This window comes from Thalassophryne amazonica, chromosome 4, assembly GCF_902500255.1.
Source record: "Thalassophryne amazonica chromosome 4, fThaAma1.1, whole genome shotgun sequence".
Taxonomy (NCBI): domain Eukaryota; kingdom Metazoa; phylum Chordata; class Actinopteri; order Batrachoidiformes; family Batrachoididae; genus Thalassophryne; species Thalassophryne amazonica.
In genome coordinates, this window is record NC_047106.1 from 107,177,983 (window position 1) to 107,195,634 (window position 17,652).

Sequence of the window (17,652 nt, forward strand, 5' to 3'; positions counted from 1 at the left end):
TCAGATCATAACACGCAGTGGTCGATCTGAATGTCACGTCACCCACGTAAGCTCTGTTCCATATGACGTGGTATCTGTCCTGCAGTATGCCGTCCACAAGTAATGCGTGTCGGGCAGGACACGCGCTGGGCTGGCTTGACACACCGCCAGCAGATGTCGACATGATAAGACCACACTGCTTCTCATTCATGTCATTTCATGGCCGTATGTCTGTGACAACAGGTCTTCTACAGAGGAACAGATGGATCATATTTGTATTGCCCGCTTGATCAGAGGGATTCAATAAAATGCAGTGTTTTTATGGTGTATGGTTGTATTTTTTTTTAAATATGTCCATGTCCTTCTTGATATCAGGCATTTTCCTGCACGTTTTACAGCACAGTTATGGTAGCTCAGTGGTAAAGTTTCTGGGTGGCAATCAGAGCTTTTGGAAATTGCAGGTTCGAATCACGTTGGTGGCATGTATTTTTTTTTTCACAGCAGCTGCGCCTGCCCGTCGGCTCAGTGTTTTCGTGGTTCACTCATACGAGCTGTACCGCCATGATTCACCCTGATTTGTACTGAGTCGTAGTATGTGTGAAGGGGCCCTTAATATTTGCAGTGTTGTTTGTTTTTACCGAGATTAAGAACATGCGCATCCTTCTCTTTCAGCAAGAAGCTTCACCAGAAGATGAAGACATTAACACTCAAGAGGATGGCCTCTCTCTTTGTATTCATGAACTTGCCCCTGAATTTCACTGCGATGACAGTTTGACACTGGACATGGTTTGTGTTGACTATAAAGGAGAGCTGGACCTTAACAACTGTGTGCCCAGGTACGACCTCACTCCTTTTCTCAAAAATAAAATGACATAAATAAACTGTCATAGCTTATTTTTGTATCCGCTCAGTTTTTCTGAAGAGGAGAGAGATAATACTCTAGAGCCCCGTTCATCTCCACCACCCTCGCCCTTCTTCTCAGCAATCCTTGCAGCTTTCCAACCAGTTGTAGGTGATGATGCAGAAGAGGCTTGGCGAAGTCACATTAATCATCTAGTGTGTGACTCGGATGGATCCTGTGCAGTGTACACTTTCCATGTGTTTTCATCGTTGTTTCAGGTATATTAATGTTGCACTGTATCCTGCATATGTGTACCTGCTCAAAGTGAATAATTACACTCAAATGGGAACAGGTTTCATTATCTGCTTGATTAACCTTTGAATGAAGAGGCTTCCTTTTGAGAGCAAATGGATTAATTACAAAAGGAAGGCATTCTGCAGCTGCTTTCATCTTCATAATCACCCGAGATTCATTAAACAGATGTCGTTTGCTTCAGTGACCAAAGCTGACAGGGGAGATTTCAGAAAAAACTGAAACTAGAAGGGACTCTAAAGCACAGACTGTACCTCTGCCAAGGCTCAACCATCCTCATCTTATCTTTACACAAATAACTTGAAGTTCAGGTGGGGGTGCTGTTTGCCAAAATATGAAAGGTGACACTGAGGCCGCTATCCCCAAATATGGGATGTACTCATTAAAAGTGAAGCATTTTGCAGGCTTTTAAGTATGTTGTAGTTTTTACAATGTGTGTGTCTAATGGATGTAATGTATTGTGGACAAATGCAATTTAAAAACAACTTCCGAATAAAATCTGCTAAATAATGTTTAAGTGTTCACCATAATGATGACTTATCTCTTTAGTCCACTCTTAGCCAGTAAGCACAGGCCTGAGTTTATAGATGTTAACCTTTCACAATCAGGGACAGCGGCCCGATGCAACAGTCCAGTTATTACCATGGCATTAAACACTGAACACAACGTTATACACTGTTTATACCTAAATACCATGAAACTACTGATGATACCAGTGATTCACCAACTTTTTAGGTCACACGCCCCTATGTGCATCCAGAGCCGGCCCAAGGCATACGCCAACTACGTGGTCGTTTAGGGCCTCCACGCCACCAGGGGGCCCCGAGAGCACCGAGACGTTGTGATACAAAAGTAAATATATACATGAAATTAAAATAATATTGAATAATTTAAACGAAATTGTAATACACCCGAAAAACAATAAATTCATTTTGACAAATTACCAATACTAGGTTAATTGATGCCTCCTGTTGGCCGCTGCCACCGTTGGGCAAATTTAGATGCACCACTGGGTCAGGTGGTCGATGACTAATCGTGAGGAATGAAGTGAGTGAAAGTCATGTCTCAGAAAAGAAATTATCTCTCTGGAGCGGAGAAAAGAAAAAAGTTGGAAGACGAGAAAAAAAAAAGACAAAGGTAGGTTTGCAATATTACAATTTTTGTTGTCATTATTTGCGAAATGATCCGTTCGTTTAGTGTAAAGTGCTTTAGGTGTCTTAAAGTCAGGCGATTGCTCTAAGACCTAAAATGTTAAAAAATAAGTGATCAAATATATACTGTTGTGTGTACATGTCATTGACTAAATATGCGCTACAACGCGCTCAACTTTTGTTCAGAATCAGCTTCTTATCACAAAGTCTGCTGCGAAACGAGACGAGTCATTGGATAAATGCTGGGCTTTGTCCCGCCCATCGGACGGTCAGTGTGTCTGGGGGTCTATGGGGCAGTGGGCTGGCCTCGGTTGGCCCGGACGCTCAGCTTCTGCATGATGATTGGATGATGTGTCTGATGCTGAATCCTTTTTTGATTGACAGCGAAATGAGCGAATCAGCGATCTTTTGGTGTAAACATCCGTGGTACCTTTTTCATTGTGTTCTGAGTTGAACCGGAGACTTTCCTAATCCTCTTAGCGGCATCTTCTTTGTTAAAAACGAGTAGCGACAAATCGAGCTTCTATTTCTGGTGTGTTTTTTTTTGTAGCTGCTTGTGTTTGGAGACTGAATTCTAGGGTGCTGCTGAGCTCCACCGTCACAAAGCACTCACAGGCGGATACACTTCACACTCGCCTCGCGCTAGTCCCAGCTAGCGAGCTAGCTACGTAGCAAGCTGCACATAATGGCAGAAAATGTGAATGTTGTGGACTGGATTTTGGCGAAGCCATTTGATAGTCTTCCTTACGAAGAAAAACTTAGAGTTAAACAGCAGGGCAGATCAACTCCTCAGATTAATTTGTTGCAAAAGGTGGGGAAAAGTAGCTCAGCTCTCAATGGTTTGCAGGCCAAAGTTAAAGCAACAGCCCCCAGTGCAATGTGTGTGCATTGCTGTTACGTTGTGGATTTCTATGTTCATTTTGGAGATTATTTAATTATTGTATTTATTATTTAAGTATTTAATTTTGATTACAACTTTATTTTTCTGTAAGATAATGTGAATGTCGTTTGATTCTATTTTGTATTTGGATATTGAACATTTTGCACACCATTGCACATCTGAAAGAAATTAAACTAACGTGTTTACTATAAATGCAGTCTCCTGCCTGCTGATGTTACTTTCAAATAGTTAAATTAATGAGCCATACTTATACATCACTCTGTATGTAGAAGTTAATTAAAACATATTTATGATTTTGCTACCCCTTTAAAGTTAAAAACAAGAATGACACCTGTATGATGTAAGATAATTACAAATAATGCTAATGATTGCGGGTACGTTACATAACAGTGTAGCCTATGGAATAATGAGGCATCTGGTGCTGAGGTGATGGTAGGGGGGGCCCCAAATGAAATTCTGCTTAAGGCCCCATAAAGGCTTGGGCCGGCTGTGTGTGCATCCGATGATGGTAGTGCACTCCTTGACACTGCCTCTTTTTTGCCATGTTGTTAGTAGAAATAATGTCAGGACTGCTGCCTGAAATCTTTCTTTACATGTTAATAGAGAGCTTTGACTGGAATAAGCAGGTACAGAAAATGAATGAATGATTGAATGAATGAATGTTAATAGAGAATTGCCCCACCCCCGTTTTTCATGTGTTTAAAGTGACAGTAACAGTAAATAAAGTGCTCTAAAGTCTTCTGAATCCCACCCTTGATCAGACATAAAATAATATTTTTTTGTGAAGCAAATTCTGGTGAATATGAGTTGACAGGAGTTGCTTGTAAGTATGTATATATATATATATATATATATATATATATATATATATATATATATATGCTGTTGTTGTCCATTTGGCTGCTCCCGTTTTCGGTTCGGGGTCGCCACAGCGGATACAACCAGATCCGCATTGATATTTGGCACAAGTTTTACGCCAGATGCCCTTCCTGACGCAACTCCAGTGTTACCTGGAGAAACACACAGCCGCTGGTGTTCCAAAGAGGTCTCCCATCCAAGTACTAACCAGGTCCTGCACTGCTTAGCTTCTGAGACCTGACGGGATCAGGCTTACACAGAGCAGATCGGCTTATGTATATATGTATGTATATATATATACTCAACAAAAATATAAACGCAACACTTTTGGTTTTGCTCCAATTTTGTATGAGATGAACTCAAAGATCTAAAACTTTTTCCACATACACAATATCACCATTTCCCTCAAATATTGTTCACAAACCAGTCTAAATCTGTGATAGTGAGCACTTCTCCTTTGCTGAGATAATCCATCCCACCTCACAGGTGTGCCATATCAGGATGCTGATTAGACACCATGATTAGTGCACAGGTGTGCCTTAGACTGCCCACAATAAAAGGCCACTCTGAAAGGTGCAGTTTTGTTTCATTGGGGGGGGGGGATACCAGTCAGTATCTGGTGTGACCACCATTTGCCTCATGCAGTGCAACACATCTCCTTCGCATCATCCGTGAAGAGAACACCTCTCCAACGTGCCAAACACCAGCGAATGTGAGCATTTGCCCACTCAAGTCGGTTACGACGACGAACTGGAGTCAGGTCGAGACCCCGATGAGGACGACGAGCATGCAGATGAGCTTCCCTGAGACGGTTTCTGACAGTTTGTGCAAAATTTCTTTGGTTATGCAAACCGATTGTTCCAGCAGCTGTCCGAGTGGCTGGTCTCAGACGATCTTGGAGGTGAACATGCTGGATGTGGAGGTCCTGGGCTGGTGTGGTTACATGTGGTCTGCGGTTGTGAGGCTGGTTGGATGTACTGCCAAATTCTCTGAAACGACTTGTTGTGTGGGCCGCTGAAGAGGAGGTACTGCTGGCCCACCACCACCAGAGGGCGCCCTGCCTGGAGTGCGGGCTCCAGGCACCAGAGGGCGCTGCCACATCATGGGAGTAGCCTGGGTGACAGCTGTCACCCATCACCAGACACAGCTGTTCTACTCAGCACCGAGGTATATCAGGAGGACGGCGTCTCCACCTCAGTGCCGAGATATCGCCTAAGACCAAGGTAGTATTCTCTGCAGTTATACATTGCATCATTAGCTAAGACTGTTAAAACCTTTTTCAGGACTGGTGACTACTGAAAACCTCATTCTTTGGATAAGTACTCACCTTCCTGCTATACTTTGCCAAGAGGTGGAGGCGGCTTCTCCCCTCTCTGTTACTGGGTGCGTTCATCCACTCCTGTGTGTTGTTGCTCTCTCCTGCCAGCAGTACCGGATCCGACGAGCGGAGGCAGTGGCCACCTGGGAATTCGGGACTTGGCGGTTCCAGTATTTCCAGGGTTCGGTGGCAGAGGAGATCTGGGTGGTTCCGGTTCGACTGAGACAGACGTCTCCTACCTTCGAGCCTGCCCACACGACACCAGCGGATTCGACCCCAAATTGTGTTTGTTGTATTACTCGTGCTTGTTTCAGTAGTAAATCTTGTTATTTACTCTCTCCATTGTCCGTTCATTGCGCCCCCTGTTGTGGGTCCGTGTTCCTACACTTTCACAACACGACTTTGGAGACGGCTTATGGTAGAGACATGAACATTCAATACATGAGCAACAGCTCTGGTTGACATTCCTGCTGTCAGCATGCCAATTGCACGCTCCCTCAAATCTTGCGACATCTGTGGCATTGTGCTGTGTGATAAAACTGCACCTTTCAGAGTGGCCTTTTATTGTGGGCAGTCTAAGGCACACCTGTGCACTAATCATGGTGTCTAATCAGCATCTTGGAATGGCACACCTGTGAGGTGGGATGGATTATCTCAGCAAAGGAGAAGTGCTCACTATCACAGATTTAGACTGGTTTGTGAACAATATTTGAGAGAAATGGTGATATTGTGTATATGGAAAAAGTTTTAGATACAAAATGGGAGCAAAACCAAAAGTGTTGCGTTTATATTTTTGTTGAGTATGTACGAGGTCTGTTAGCAAAGTATCAGACCCTTTTTTTTTTTTTTTTTTTGCAAAACCCTGATGGATTTGAATCATGTGTGCTTGCATGAGCAAACCTTAAACCTTCGTGTGCATGTGTGAACTTTTTCACGCCTGTCGATTGCATCATTTTCTGGTAAGCAGCCTTTGTGTGAGGACATGTGCAGTGCACTCGGCGGAATTTCGTTTCAAGGAAAAAGACGGAACGACTGGAGCAGTGCTACTGCATCAAATTTTGCCAGAAACTGGGCGACAGCCAGGTGGAAACCATTCGGAAGATTCAGATGGCTTTCGGTGACTATCCTATGGGCATCACACAGATTAAGGAGTGGTACAACCGGTTTAAAGACGTCCGCACAACGGTGGAGAGCGAGCCACGCTCCGGTCGGCCATCAACATGCTGAAATGACCAGATCATTTCCAAAGTGAACGCTGTGGTGATGCAGGAACGTCGTGTGACTGTCCGAGAAATTGCAGAAGAGGTGGACATCAGCACTTTGTCGGTATATTACACTGTGACAGAAGATTTGGCCATGAAAAGAGTGGCGGTGAAAGTCATGTTGCTGCTGATGGCGGAGCAAAAGCGCCTCCATGTTGAAGTCTCACAGGACATGCTGTGACATGCCCACCTCTTCCACAATTTCTCGGATAGTCACATGACTGAAAAGTCACTGAAAGCCGTCTGAATCATCCGAATGGTTTCCACCTTGCTGTCGCCCAGTTTCTGGCAAACTTTGGTGCGGCGCTGCTCCAGTCTTTCCGTCTTTTTCCTTGAAATGAAAATCCGCCGAGCGCACTGCACACGTCCTCACACAAAGGCTGCTTCCCAGAAAATGATGCAATCGACAGGCGTGAAAAAGTTCACGCGTGCGCACGAAGGTTCAAGGTTTGCTCATGCAAGCACACGTGATTCAAATCCATCAGGTTTTTGCAAAAAATAAAACGGTCCGATACTTTTCTAACAGACCTCGCATATATGTGTGTATATATATATATATATATATATATATATATATATATATATATATATATATATATATATATACTATTTCTACCTTATTTTATTGTACTGTTACAAGTATTATTATTATTGCTTATCCTTGCACACGCTGTATGATGAACATTTTCCTCTACTTGCACCCATCTTGTGTGTTTTTTAAGAGCTGATGTAACATGTGAATTTCTCCTCTGTGAGATCAGTAAAGTTTTATCATATCTTGTAAGTTGTAGGTCACACTATCAATCCCATGAAAGTGACACACTGGCACTAGGTTTTTCAAAATGTTCACACAAGCTTCATTTTCAAACTCGAACAAGGGGAGAAACTGGTGGTGGCTACACATCTACTTCTACATCTAATCAGTCTTTAGGAGATATGATGCTAACAAACAAGCAGACAGATGAACCAACAAACAAACAGATTTAAAGGCATTGCCTGTTTGCCTGTTTAATGAAGTTAATGGAATGGTTTGTGGTTATGACAGAATTACAGTGCTATTCTTTTTGCTTTGCAGAATATTCAGACCAGATTTTGTTCCCTGACCTGTGATGCTGTCAGTTACCTTGGTGATGGTCTTAGGGGAATTGGATCAAAGTTTCTGAAGTCTTCGCAGATGTTGACATCATGCTCAGAATGTCCAACCATATTTATTGATGCAGACACAGTGAGTTTTGATCCATTTCTTTAGAGGCAACTAACTTTTTTTTATCACTGATTGAGCTGTTGATTATTTTTCCAATTAATTTATTATTAAAATGCCATACACTCCATAAAATACCTCAGTAAGTAAAATACCCTTCTTCGTCTTCTTCTTGTTTAATTACTGTCACCTTGCAGATTATTTCTTATGGACTCTTGGAAAAAATGAAATTCAGTGTGCTGGAACTTCAAGAATACCTTGACACTTACAATAACAGAAAGGAGACAGTGCTGTCTGTAAGAAGAAGAACAGATGCTTTCCAGTTTGAATATCTCCTGTACTATTAGTGATATTTTAAAAAATGTTTTTTATTATTCTGACTCTTATCCTCAGTGGTTGAGCAACTGTAAGGCCACGTTTCCCAAAAGTGCTGGAGGCACAGTGATAACATGTCAACCGGCAGCATTGGAGGAAAAGGTAAAACTTTAGAACCATTAAATTTGTTGGTAATATTATCAAAGAAAAAATATATATAATTACTGACAAATAATGAAACATGTTGGTTTTGCAATGTAACTGATCTTTCATGTTGTATTTTCTGCACCGCAATTACTCTGTGATACTGTAGCTCTGTGAGTGTTACCTCTGTTTCTTTCACACTATCTAAATGTCAGGTGTGTGAAAATCTTGGCCTGCCACATTGATCTCATTCCAGTGAGCACTGTGATCATTTTTGGCTCAGCTCGGCATGAATTCTTTTAGCAATAAACATTTACACTCACTTGCTAAGTAAAAAAATGAATGCGTACAGTAAGGAAAACTTTCACATATTATATACTGGAACATTACAGAGCCAGTAGGATATGTCACAATACCACCAAAGTGAGTGCTTTTGTGCTGAGGAATACACTGTGAAACCAAATAGGTTGGTCCAATTCAAACATTTCAAGGCAACTGATTACCTCAAACTGATTAATTAAAGTTAACTCAAAAACATATAACTGTCAATCAATATTTTTAGAAAAGAAAGGAAATGACATTTAATGAAATAACAGATTAACGTTAGCCTTTGTCAGACATTTTGATTTAAAAAAGTTGTCCCTTTTGATTTCTTTATATATATTGGGCCTCATGTATCAATGTTGCGCACCTGTGGCGTAAATTTACGGTGTAAACTTGAAATACACCAAAGTCACCGTGACATGTATCAAGGCCTGACGTGATCTTGATAAATGCGGCGGGTGGAAACGATCGTAATTATAATAAACACGCCCATAAATATTCAGACTCCGCTTCAGACACACCCTCATTTTACGACATGGAACTCGGGAAGACGGCAATGAAAAAGAACTCCACCAATCACGACGTGTGCCAATAGAGCGTCAAAAGCGGCCGTCGTATCAATTGTTTTGTAGTATATAATCAATAAAGTGTTACAGTGGTCCCTCATTAATCGCTGGAGTTACGTTCTAAAAAATAGCCCGTAATACGTGAAACTGCGACGTAGTCAGCATTATTTTTTACAATTATTATAGACGTTTTAAGGCTGTAAAACCCCTCACTACACAGTTTATACACTTTCTCAATCAAGCATGAACATTTTCTCACTTTTCTCTTGTGTGTAAACACTCTCAAAGTTCAAACCTTAGTAGGAAAATAATACCAAACTGTTTTCAGGCCCAAACATTTGTTTGAGAAATAAAAATAGAACATTTTCCTATAAATAATTATGATGGCATTTAGAACTAACGAATTAATTTTAATGATCAACGAATGAGGTCGGACACATAAGAAATTATTAATAGTGACTGACCAGTATGTCACAGATCGGTCCTCCGTCCTGACGCCGCGCCTTTTCCCACTCACACCTGGCTGCAGCAGGTGTGTGTTTCTGTGTGACAAACACAGTTATGAGTAGTTGTTGGTGCTCTTTTCTCTTCTGGGCAACAAGATTCTTATAAACAGATACGCAGAACACAGAACACTGTAAAAAAAAAAAAAAGGCATGCAAAATTGGACTAAATACTCCGCGAGACTCCGAGGCCACGACAGGTGAATGGCGTTATAGCGAGGGACCACTGTATTCTCTTTTCACGTCAATAATTCTTGACATGGATATTTGCTCGCTCAATTAATAAGACACGCCTAATTTGTCAGATTTCTTTATTTTTTAAATGTATTTCTGTATTTATTTTATTGTGACAACCGAATGGAGACGACAAAACCTGGCTGCAGCACGGGCGAATTAAGGGAATGACGGAACTACAATTATTATTATCAGTTTCATTGTCTAAAATGATCACACCACATGAAGTTAAGCTCAGCGCTGCTCTGGCTCCAGGCTCGAAGTCTGGAGAAAAAGGCGAGCAGCGCTTTCCTTCCTGTCAGCGCTGTGACCACGGATCGTGCTCCATAACACTCCCGCAAAGGCGGGATTTGTATTGATTATTATGTAGTATAATCAGGAAAGTGTTATTTATGTAACATATGCATTGATTTGTATAATGGCACTGTTTATCATGTTGATCATCTTCATTTTTATGTGGATTCCAGCACTGGTTCATTTTGATGTATAATTTACGCCACCTCTCCACCTGGTGTATATTTTCAGCGCAGTGTACGCCAACGACCACATTGATAAATGCCAAGTAGCGCAGCCGTTTTGGCGTACACCCCATATACGCTCAAATATCGCCATATGCAACGTTGATACATGAGGCCCATTATATGGCTGCGACGCTACGCGCACTCTGATTAGCTGATTACCGGTCTGATATGGGAAAATATCAGACCGGTTTCCATGACAGTCGGTCTGCAAGGCGTATTTTCTATACAAACCAGGAAGCTAAAAACACGATTAGAAAAAGCAAGTCGGACATGAACGTACTCCATAAATCAGGGGTTTTCAAAGTGTGGGAGAGTGAGCTCCCCCTCAGTGAACAAATGAATAGCTGCGCACACACCCCCCCCCCCCCCCACAACATACATACACACAATTTCAACATCTTTGTGAGTTTCATTTTATTCTTTTACACATCTTAAACACATTTTAAAAGTATTTGTGCATTTTTAAGGAATTGTCTGAATTTACACACAGCCTTTGTAAACATTAAATCATGTTTTTAAAGAACTTTCTATTCTTTCACACATTTTACACTGTTTTCAAAGAGTTTAAACAGGTGTTTTTTAAAGAACTTTCTATTTTTACCTTTTATCATATTTTAAACATCTCTTTTAAAAACATTTAAACGTCTCTGAGTGTTTTTAAATGTCTTTGGCATAACTAACACATTTTAACATAAATAATATTAATTCAACTTCAAGGATGGGTATTGATAAGATTTTATCGATATCGATGCCATTATCAATTCCTCTTATCAATCCAATTCCTTATCGATTCCCTTATCAATACCTCTTGTGAATTTTATGTGTACTAAAATTAGGCTTTACAGGTTTTCTATGTCAGCAACATTTTATTGAGTCTTAAAGTAAATAAATATGGAAATTGGTCACTGGATTCTTGATCTCTAGACATAAATAAAAATAAACAAAGTCTGCAGTTTTTATCAAAAGCATTTCCATTCAGACATTATTGGCATGAATGCCACTCCATACCTCTGAGCTGAGCTCTTGCAGCCAGCTGCGCTCCAAGTCAACATCATTGTAATTCATAACGAATGCAAGACATCTCATTTTAGGAGGAAAAAAACATTTTAGTCTGTTGTAGTTTGTTGTCTGTGTTACAGTGTTTGGAAAGAGGTGTCATTTGATTTAAAACGGTGATTCACTTTGAAGTTATTAATTCTGGCTGGACTTGACTCGGCAGATAGCGGTGCAGCGTTTGGAGCTGTGCGAATGGAACGGCCGATGATTCTCGTTTCTTGCCTACAACAAGACAAGAGCTCCAGTTAGTAACTTTAAGCCACACAAAAGTGACTCACGCCTGACATTTTTAAATGGCTTTGAGAGGGGTTAAGAAGCAGACTTGCCACTTCTGAAAAGCAGCAAAGCAATGAACCAGCGAAGCAGTGGGTCAGAGCACTGCTTCATTGCTTCAAACTTCAACAACAGCCGCTGCAGAAGCGATTGATTACAGACCCACTGCAGGGTCTGCAATCAACGAAAACATCAGCCGTGGGTGCGTACTAACACAGAATATACAAAAAACTGTATAGTTGTTCAGCCAAAACGAGAGTGTCCACTTTTAGCTTGCCATAAGCTAGTGCCGCGTGTGATAGTATCTAAGAAATGATCATTTTCCCGATAAAACACCCTCAAAAACAATGGTCGCTCTGAAGGACTGATAAGGGAATCGTTAAGCAAAAAGGCTGTCTATGTTGGTGGATCGAATCATTTCTTAACGATTCTGGAAAAGAACCAGTTCTCGTTACCCATCCCTTGTGTGAACCCCCCTGAAGAACTCTGACGCCTCACAGTTTGAAAAAAACTGCCATAAATATCTCAACAGCATTGAAAAAACACACAGATTGAAAGCTGACCAGCTAACAACTGGACCGCCTGTTAGTAAGTTCTTCATGGAGGTGAAGAAAGCCAATGAGCTCAACACCATCAGCAGCATATTCGGGCAATACTGTAAGTTTGTGTGTTTATATGTATATAACAGCCATATAATAAACAAATTATTAACCTCGCTTGCTCAGTCTGAGTTCAACCAGTAACCAACACAGGCCAACAGGAGCTAGCACTCCCTTCACTTAAGGGCTTTGAATAAATAAATAGTGCCAGTGGAGGGCAATGGTGCGAAGAGTAGGGCAGAGTAGATGTGCAAATAGAAGGCAGGGTAAATACTTAGACATGTCAAACCAAGAGAATAACATTCATGAAATACTGTGTTTATTGTAAGCAGGATATAAATAGAATATATACAGGGGGTAGAGTATTCCAGTGTGTGCACAGTGAAGCAGATTTAATAAAAGTATTGCACAGCTTGTATACCTGTAACAAACATAAATAAATTATATATACACTTACTGGGAGCATCACAGATTGCTGATGCTGTCCTGTCCAGGTGAGAGTAGTTCTCGTACACTGGCTATCATCCTCCTCTCACCATTCTCTTTGCATATTTCTCCCTCTACAGTGCATAATATCATGAAACAATTCAAGGAATCTGGAGGAATTTCAGTATGTAAAGGGGAGGGATGCAACACCCATGATCTCTGATCCTTCATCAAGAACCAATCAATAGCTGACATAAACACATAAGCAAGAGATCACTTTTGGAAACCTTTGTCAAGCACTACAATAAGGAGTTACTTTCACAAATGCCACTTCAAACATTTCTGTCCAAAAAGAAAGCTTATGTTAACTTTGTCCAGAAGCAGTGACAGCTTATCCAGGATCAGAGACATCTGGGTTGAATGATCACACAGTAGAAATGTATATTGTGATAAGATGAATCAGTATTCCAGACCTGTTTGGGAAGAAATGGACACTGTATACATTCCATGGAAAATTTTGAACTAAAAATTGAACGACAAACTGTTGCACCCCTTAAAATGTGTTTGCAAGATGAATGGGACAAAATAACATCTGAAACATTTTTTCACTTTGTATTCTCAATGTCAAAATGTCTTACGTGTTGTGAGAGGGAATTACATTACAAAGTGGCTTATATTTTGGCTTAGTGGCTTAGGAGCAGAAAAAAAAAACTTGAAATATTTTGGAATCACACTTTCTGGAATGAAATACTCACTCACACACACACACACTCATCTTCAACAGCTTAGTCCAATCAAGGGTTGCGGGGGGCTGGAGCCTATCCGAGCAGTCATAGAGAGCGAGGCGGGGTACACCCAGGACAGGACGCCAGTTTGTCGCAGGGCCACAAACAGACAAACAAACACATTCACACCCACTCGCATACCTATGGGCAATTTAAAGATTCCAATCCATCTAACCCACGTCTTTGGATGTGGGAGGAAATCGGAGCACCCGGAGGAAACCCATGCAAACACAGGAAGAACATGCAAACTCCACACAGAAAGGCCACAGGCGGGAATTGAACCCATGACCTTCTCGCTGTGAGGCAACAGTGCTAACCACTAATCCACCGTGCTGTCTGGAATGAAATAAATCAAAGCAAATATAAGAATCATTAGTTTCCACACCATCCCAGCATTTTCTGATTTAAGGTTGTAATTTATTGTCGAAATTAGTCATCCAACTGATTGACAAATGATCTTCATTCGTGGTCCGAGCCCTAAATAAAACAACAAGATACATAACAACACAAACTGAATTTTGTTAATTTTATAGAAAATTGAAAGACACTACACATTAAAAAAAAATAGATGCCATATCATTTCCGACAGGAAAGTTGGTGGCTGTGGCTCAGTTGGTAGAGTAGATTCAGACCCATAGATCGGTGTTGTTTCTGTGTGTCATATAACAAAATGCTTCAAATTTTTGGGACATTACTTTATTATGCTCATTGACTTTGCACATTGACTTTTTTAACACAAGTTGACCATGTGTATTTTACTAAAAATAGATTTTGGTAATTAAATTATTTGACTTAACTAAACTTAAATGATGGACAAATGTATAAAGTCCCTTCAGAATGTTGGAACTGGACTAACTTGACAGGTTTTACAGTGTACAGAAATAATTTGCTTGGCCATTTCACTTGACTTTTGGGTATCCATGATAAATATTAGCCCTTTGCATTTTGCTTCCTTCTGTGCATGTCGATAAAATGCTATGTGCCTATACTTTTAATCCGCTTTAGATGGAAAGGCTTATGTATGCATGCCGTTCCTATGATTTGCTCTTTTCCTTCTTTCTTTTTTTGGAACACGCTTGCTTTATAGCAAATGGAATCTCTGGCTGTAAGTGGAAAGGCTTCTTTTTTTTATTATTTCTTCCTTATTTCAGACAAAACCTCTGACTGTAATTGTTTTCCTCATGGAAACTACTTAGTTGCATCAGATTTCAGCTCTGTTCAGAAGTAGATATTTTTAGTCACTGGATCCACCATATAGGAAGTACCTAATGTACTTATTAAAAAAGTAAAGTTTGGGAACCTCTCCTCATGAAATACTAATATACTAATAACCTTTACCTTCTTAGCAACTGGAGCTCTGCCAGCGACTCTACAAGCTCCACTTTCAGTTGTTGCTACTTTTTCAGTCCTACTGTAAGCTGATTGAACAGGTCCATGCAATAAGCGCCACTCCCCAGGTAGGTACTTTATGAATTTTCTTATCTTTTCACGTTTAAAACTAATTCATATTACAGTTTCATGACGTTAATCTCGTTTCACCTTTAGCTGACAGATATGTCCATTGAGCTAAATGAGTTGAAGAGCAACCTGAGGGCAGCTGCAGCCTCAGTGGCAAACAGTGAGATTGCTTCCACTTCCTTTCCTGAGCCCACGTTCAGCTCTTCTGAGGCTGCTGTCCAGGCCATCCTGGAGAGTATGAAGAACAAAGAGTTTCTAACAGCTATCCACCATATTCGAGAGTGCAGGTGAGACAAGTGGCTTTTTTGTTCTATTAGTGGTGAGCATATGATGTGAAACTACCCTTTCAGTCATACGACTAACGTTCTTATCGTTGCAGAACAATATGGCCTAATGATATCTTTGGCAGCCACTCTGAGGATGAGCTACAGACCTTACTGAACACATACTTCAGACATCAAACCTTGGGGCAGACAGGAACTTTTGCTCTGGTGGGCTCAAAACAGGACCTGACAGAAATCTCTGTCAAGTTGATGGAACTCAACGGGGAGATTCGGGACATGATCCGACGAGCCCATGGCTACAGAGCCGTTACCACCTTCCCCCCAGATTCCAGAGTCTCCGGCTCAACTCTTTGATGATGGTCTGGTATAGTGTGCAATGCCAGCCCCTCCACAACACCCTTCCCCATGCAGAATTTGGTCCTGGGGCTCTCATCTCAGTGGTTAACAAGCACACTGCTCTCACCTGGGAAAACTAAACCTGCTTTCTTTTCCTGCTTAGAGTACATCAGAATGTCATACGTTATGTCCAGCTCTTCGAAGGTGCAGCAATACTGTTTTTAGAGAGATCGGGAACTCTGCTGTGGCTGAGAAACGTAGGCTTTTATTGCACTAAAACTGTCACAAAGCGACCACTGACTACTGAGGTCAAAATCTTTAACATTATTAGCAAAGATCATACCAAAGCTAAGTGATTATTTTTAAGTTATATTTTAATAGTCAATGGGAAATGTGCAATCCTTCACAGAAGTGGAAGACATTTACTGTATCATGAACGAATGTATTTGTGTATCACAGCGTTGGCTGACAGGCAAATGGAAGGCTTTAGTAGTGAGTCCTGTGTGCGTGTGCTGGAGTGTGTGTAATAAAACTCGACGACCATCAAAGATGGAATTATGGATATGATCTGCATTAATTGTTCACATTAAACTATTTTGACATGCTGCAAATCTACTGTAGTGTCTCCCACATCTACAAACTGTGTTGTGGATTATCTGTTATTTCAAACAACATATTGTATATTTTAACTGTGCAGCTTTGGGCAATAGAAAAATTATTTATATAATTTAATAAAGAGGCAATACTCTTTTATCTGAGTAGGTTTAGAGAAAAAATTAATGTTAAACCTGCCAGGCTTGCAAATTGTATGTACTCAAGTCAAGTGTAATAATGTTTAATGAGCAAATGCTTCATTTTTCTTTTCACAGAACAGTTATTGATAGTGTGATAGTGCAATGAGGGCTTTGTTCAAACTTGCAAGATTGTATTATTATGAATTGACTATATTTGTTGCAAGTAAATAGCTGCATATGCTTCCCGAAGAAGTGTCGGTGTCGTGTGTTGTGTTGAGTTGTAAATGTCACTGCCTTTGCAATGTATTGAACTGTGTTCTTTACACTTATTTGAAAGTAAAAAAAAAATAAAAAAAAACATTTCTTAACTCATTTCAGTTGCAATTTGCGTCACTATTTATTGTTTCAATCAGTGTTGTAAAATGTGTTGGGTATTTTCTCCTCCAAACATTCTTAAAACTTTTAACAAGACAAACAGAGTCAAAAAACACCAGTGAGACAGAAAGTCAAATTTATCTCGCGAGGAGTGCAAACAGTCTGTACACGTAGTACCACTGAAAGCACTAAGGACTGCTGCGCCTGCTCACTCTTTTTATTAGAAAAACCTACCCACAGCGTGAAACTTGTCCTAAGGGGGGGGGGGGGAGCGCGAGACAAGTTTCTTCCCGTAAAACAAACACATACGTCAATAAGTGCAGCTGCGTGGAAAAACAGTTCCTTTGTTTAATCATATCTTTGAAGGTCAGCACATCTCGTTCTTGCAGGCTCCTCTGTTTGCACTTATCATCTGTTCTGCAAAAGCTTGGAGTGTCCTGTTTAAAACAGTAAGCATTTGTACAGCATAAGGTCAAAATAACCTCCAGTTCTTTTACTCCCAGTTCAGACTGACCCCAGCATGCTAAAACAAAGTTGAATAACAAATACATTCTCAGGGTTACTTTTAAGACAGGTGCATAACAGCACAATAACGTTTTCATAAGAAAGAAGACAAAGGTACAAATGTTTAACAGTGATAACATATATATATATATATATATATATATATAAAATCCTTAACATTTCCCACCTGTTTATCGCCTGTTAAACATATAGTAGTAGTTATCACCTAGCTTAGCACTTCTTTCTTGAGATTTTCACTAAGAGGTTCATCATGGTACGTAAAGCATCTATTTCAGTGTTTTGAGCTGCTACTATTTTTTCAGTTACATTCATGAACAGACCCAATCGATAATTCAGTGTTTCAATCATTAATGAATTTTTTTTCCCACTCC

At 40.4% G+C, this 17,652-nt stretch overlaps 1 protein-coding gene across 1 annotated transcript in view; it reads left to right on the forward strand.

Moving 5' to 3' along the window:
- The window catches only part of frya (furry homolog a (Drosophila)), a 260,590-nt gene extending 243,964 nt beyond the window's left edge, over positions 1-16,626 (forward strand). Inside the window, exons 53-60 of the mRNA XM_034168395.1 lie at positions 652-815; positions 891-1,098; positions 7,698-7,847; positions 8,021-8,119; positions 8,217-8,300; positions 14,916-15,026; positions 15,115-15,314; positions 15,407-16,626. Of these exons, the coding sequence (XP_034024286.1) occupies positions 652-815; positions 891-1,098; positions 7,698-7,847; positions 8,021-8,119; positions 8,217-8,300; positions 14,916-15,026; positions 15,115-15,314; positions 15,407-15,665 (1,275 nt within the window). The 3' untranslated portion in view covers positions 15,666-16,626. The remainder of the gene's footprint in view (positions 1-651; positions 816-890; positions 1,099-7,697; positions 7,848-8,020; positions 8,120-8,216; positions 8,301-14,915; positions 15,027-15,114; positions 15,315-15,406) is intronic.
- Positions 16,627-17,652: the final 1,026 nt, after the last annotated feature.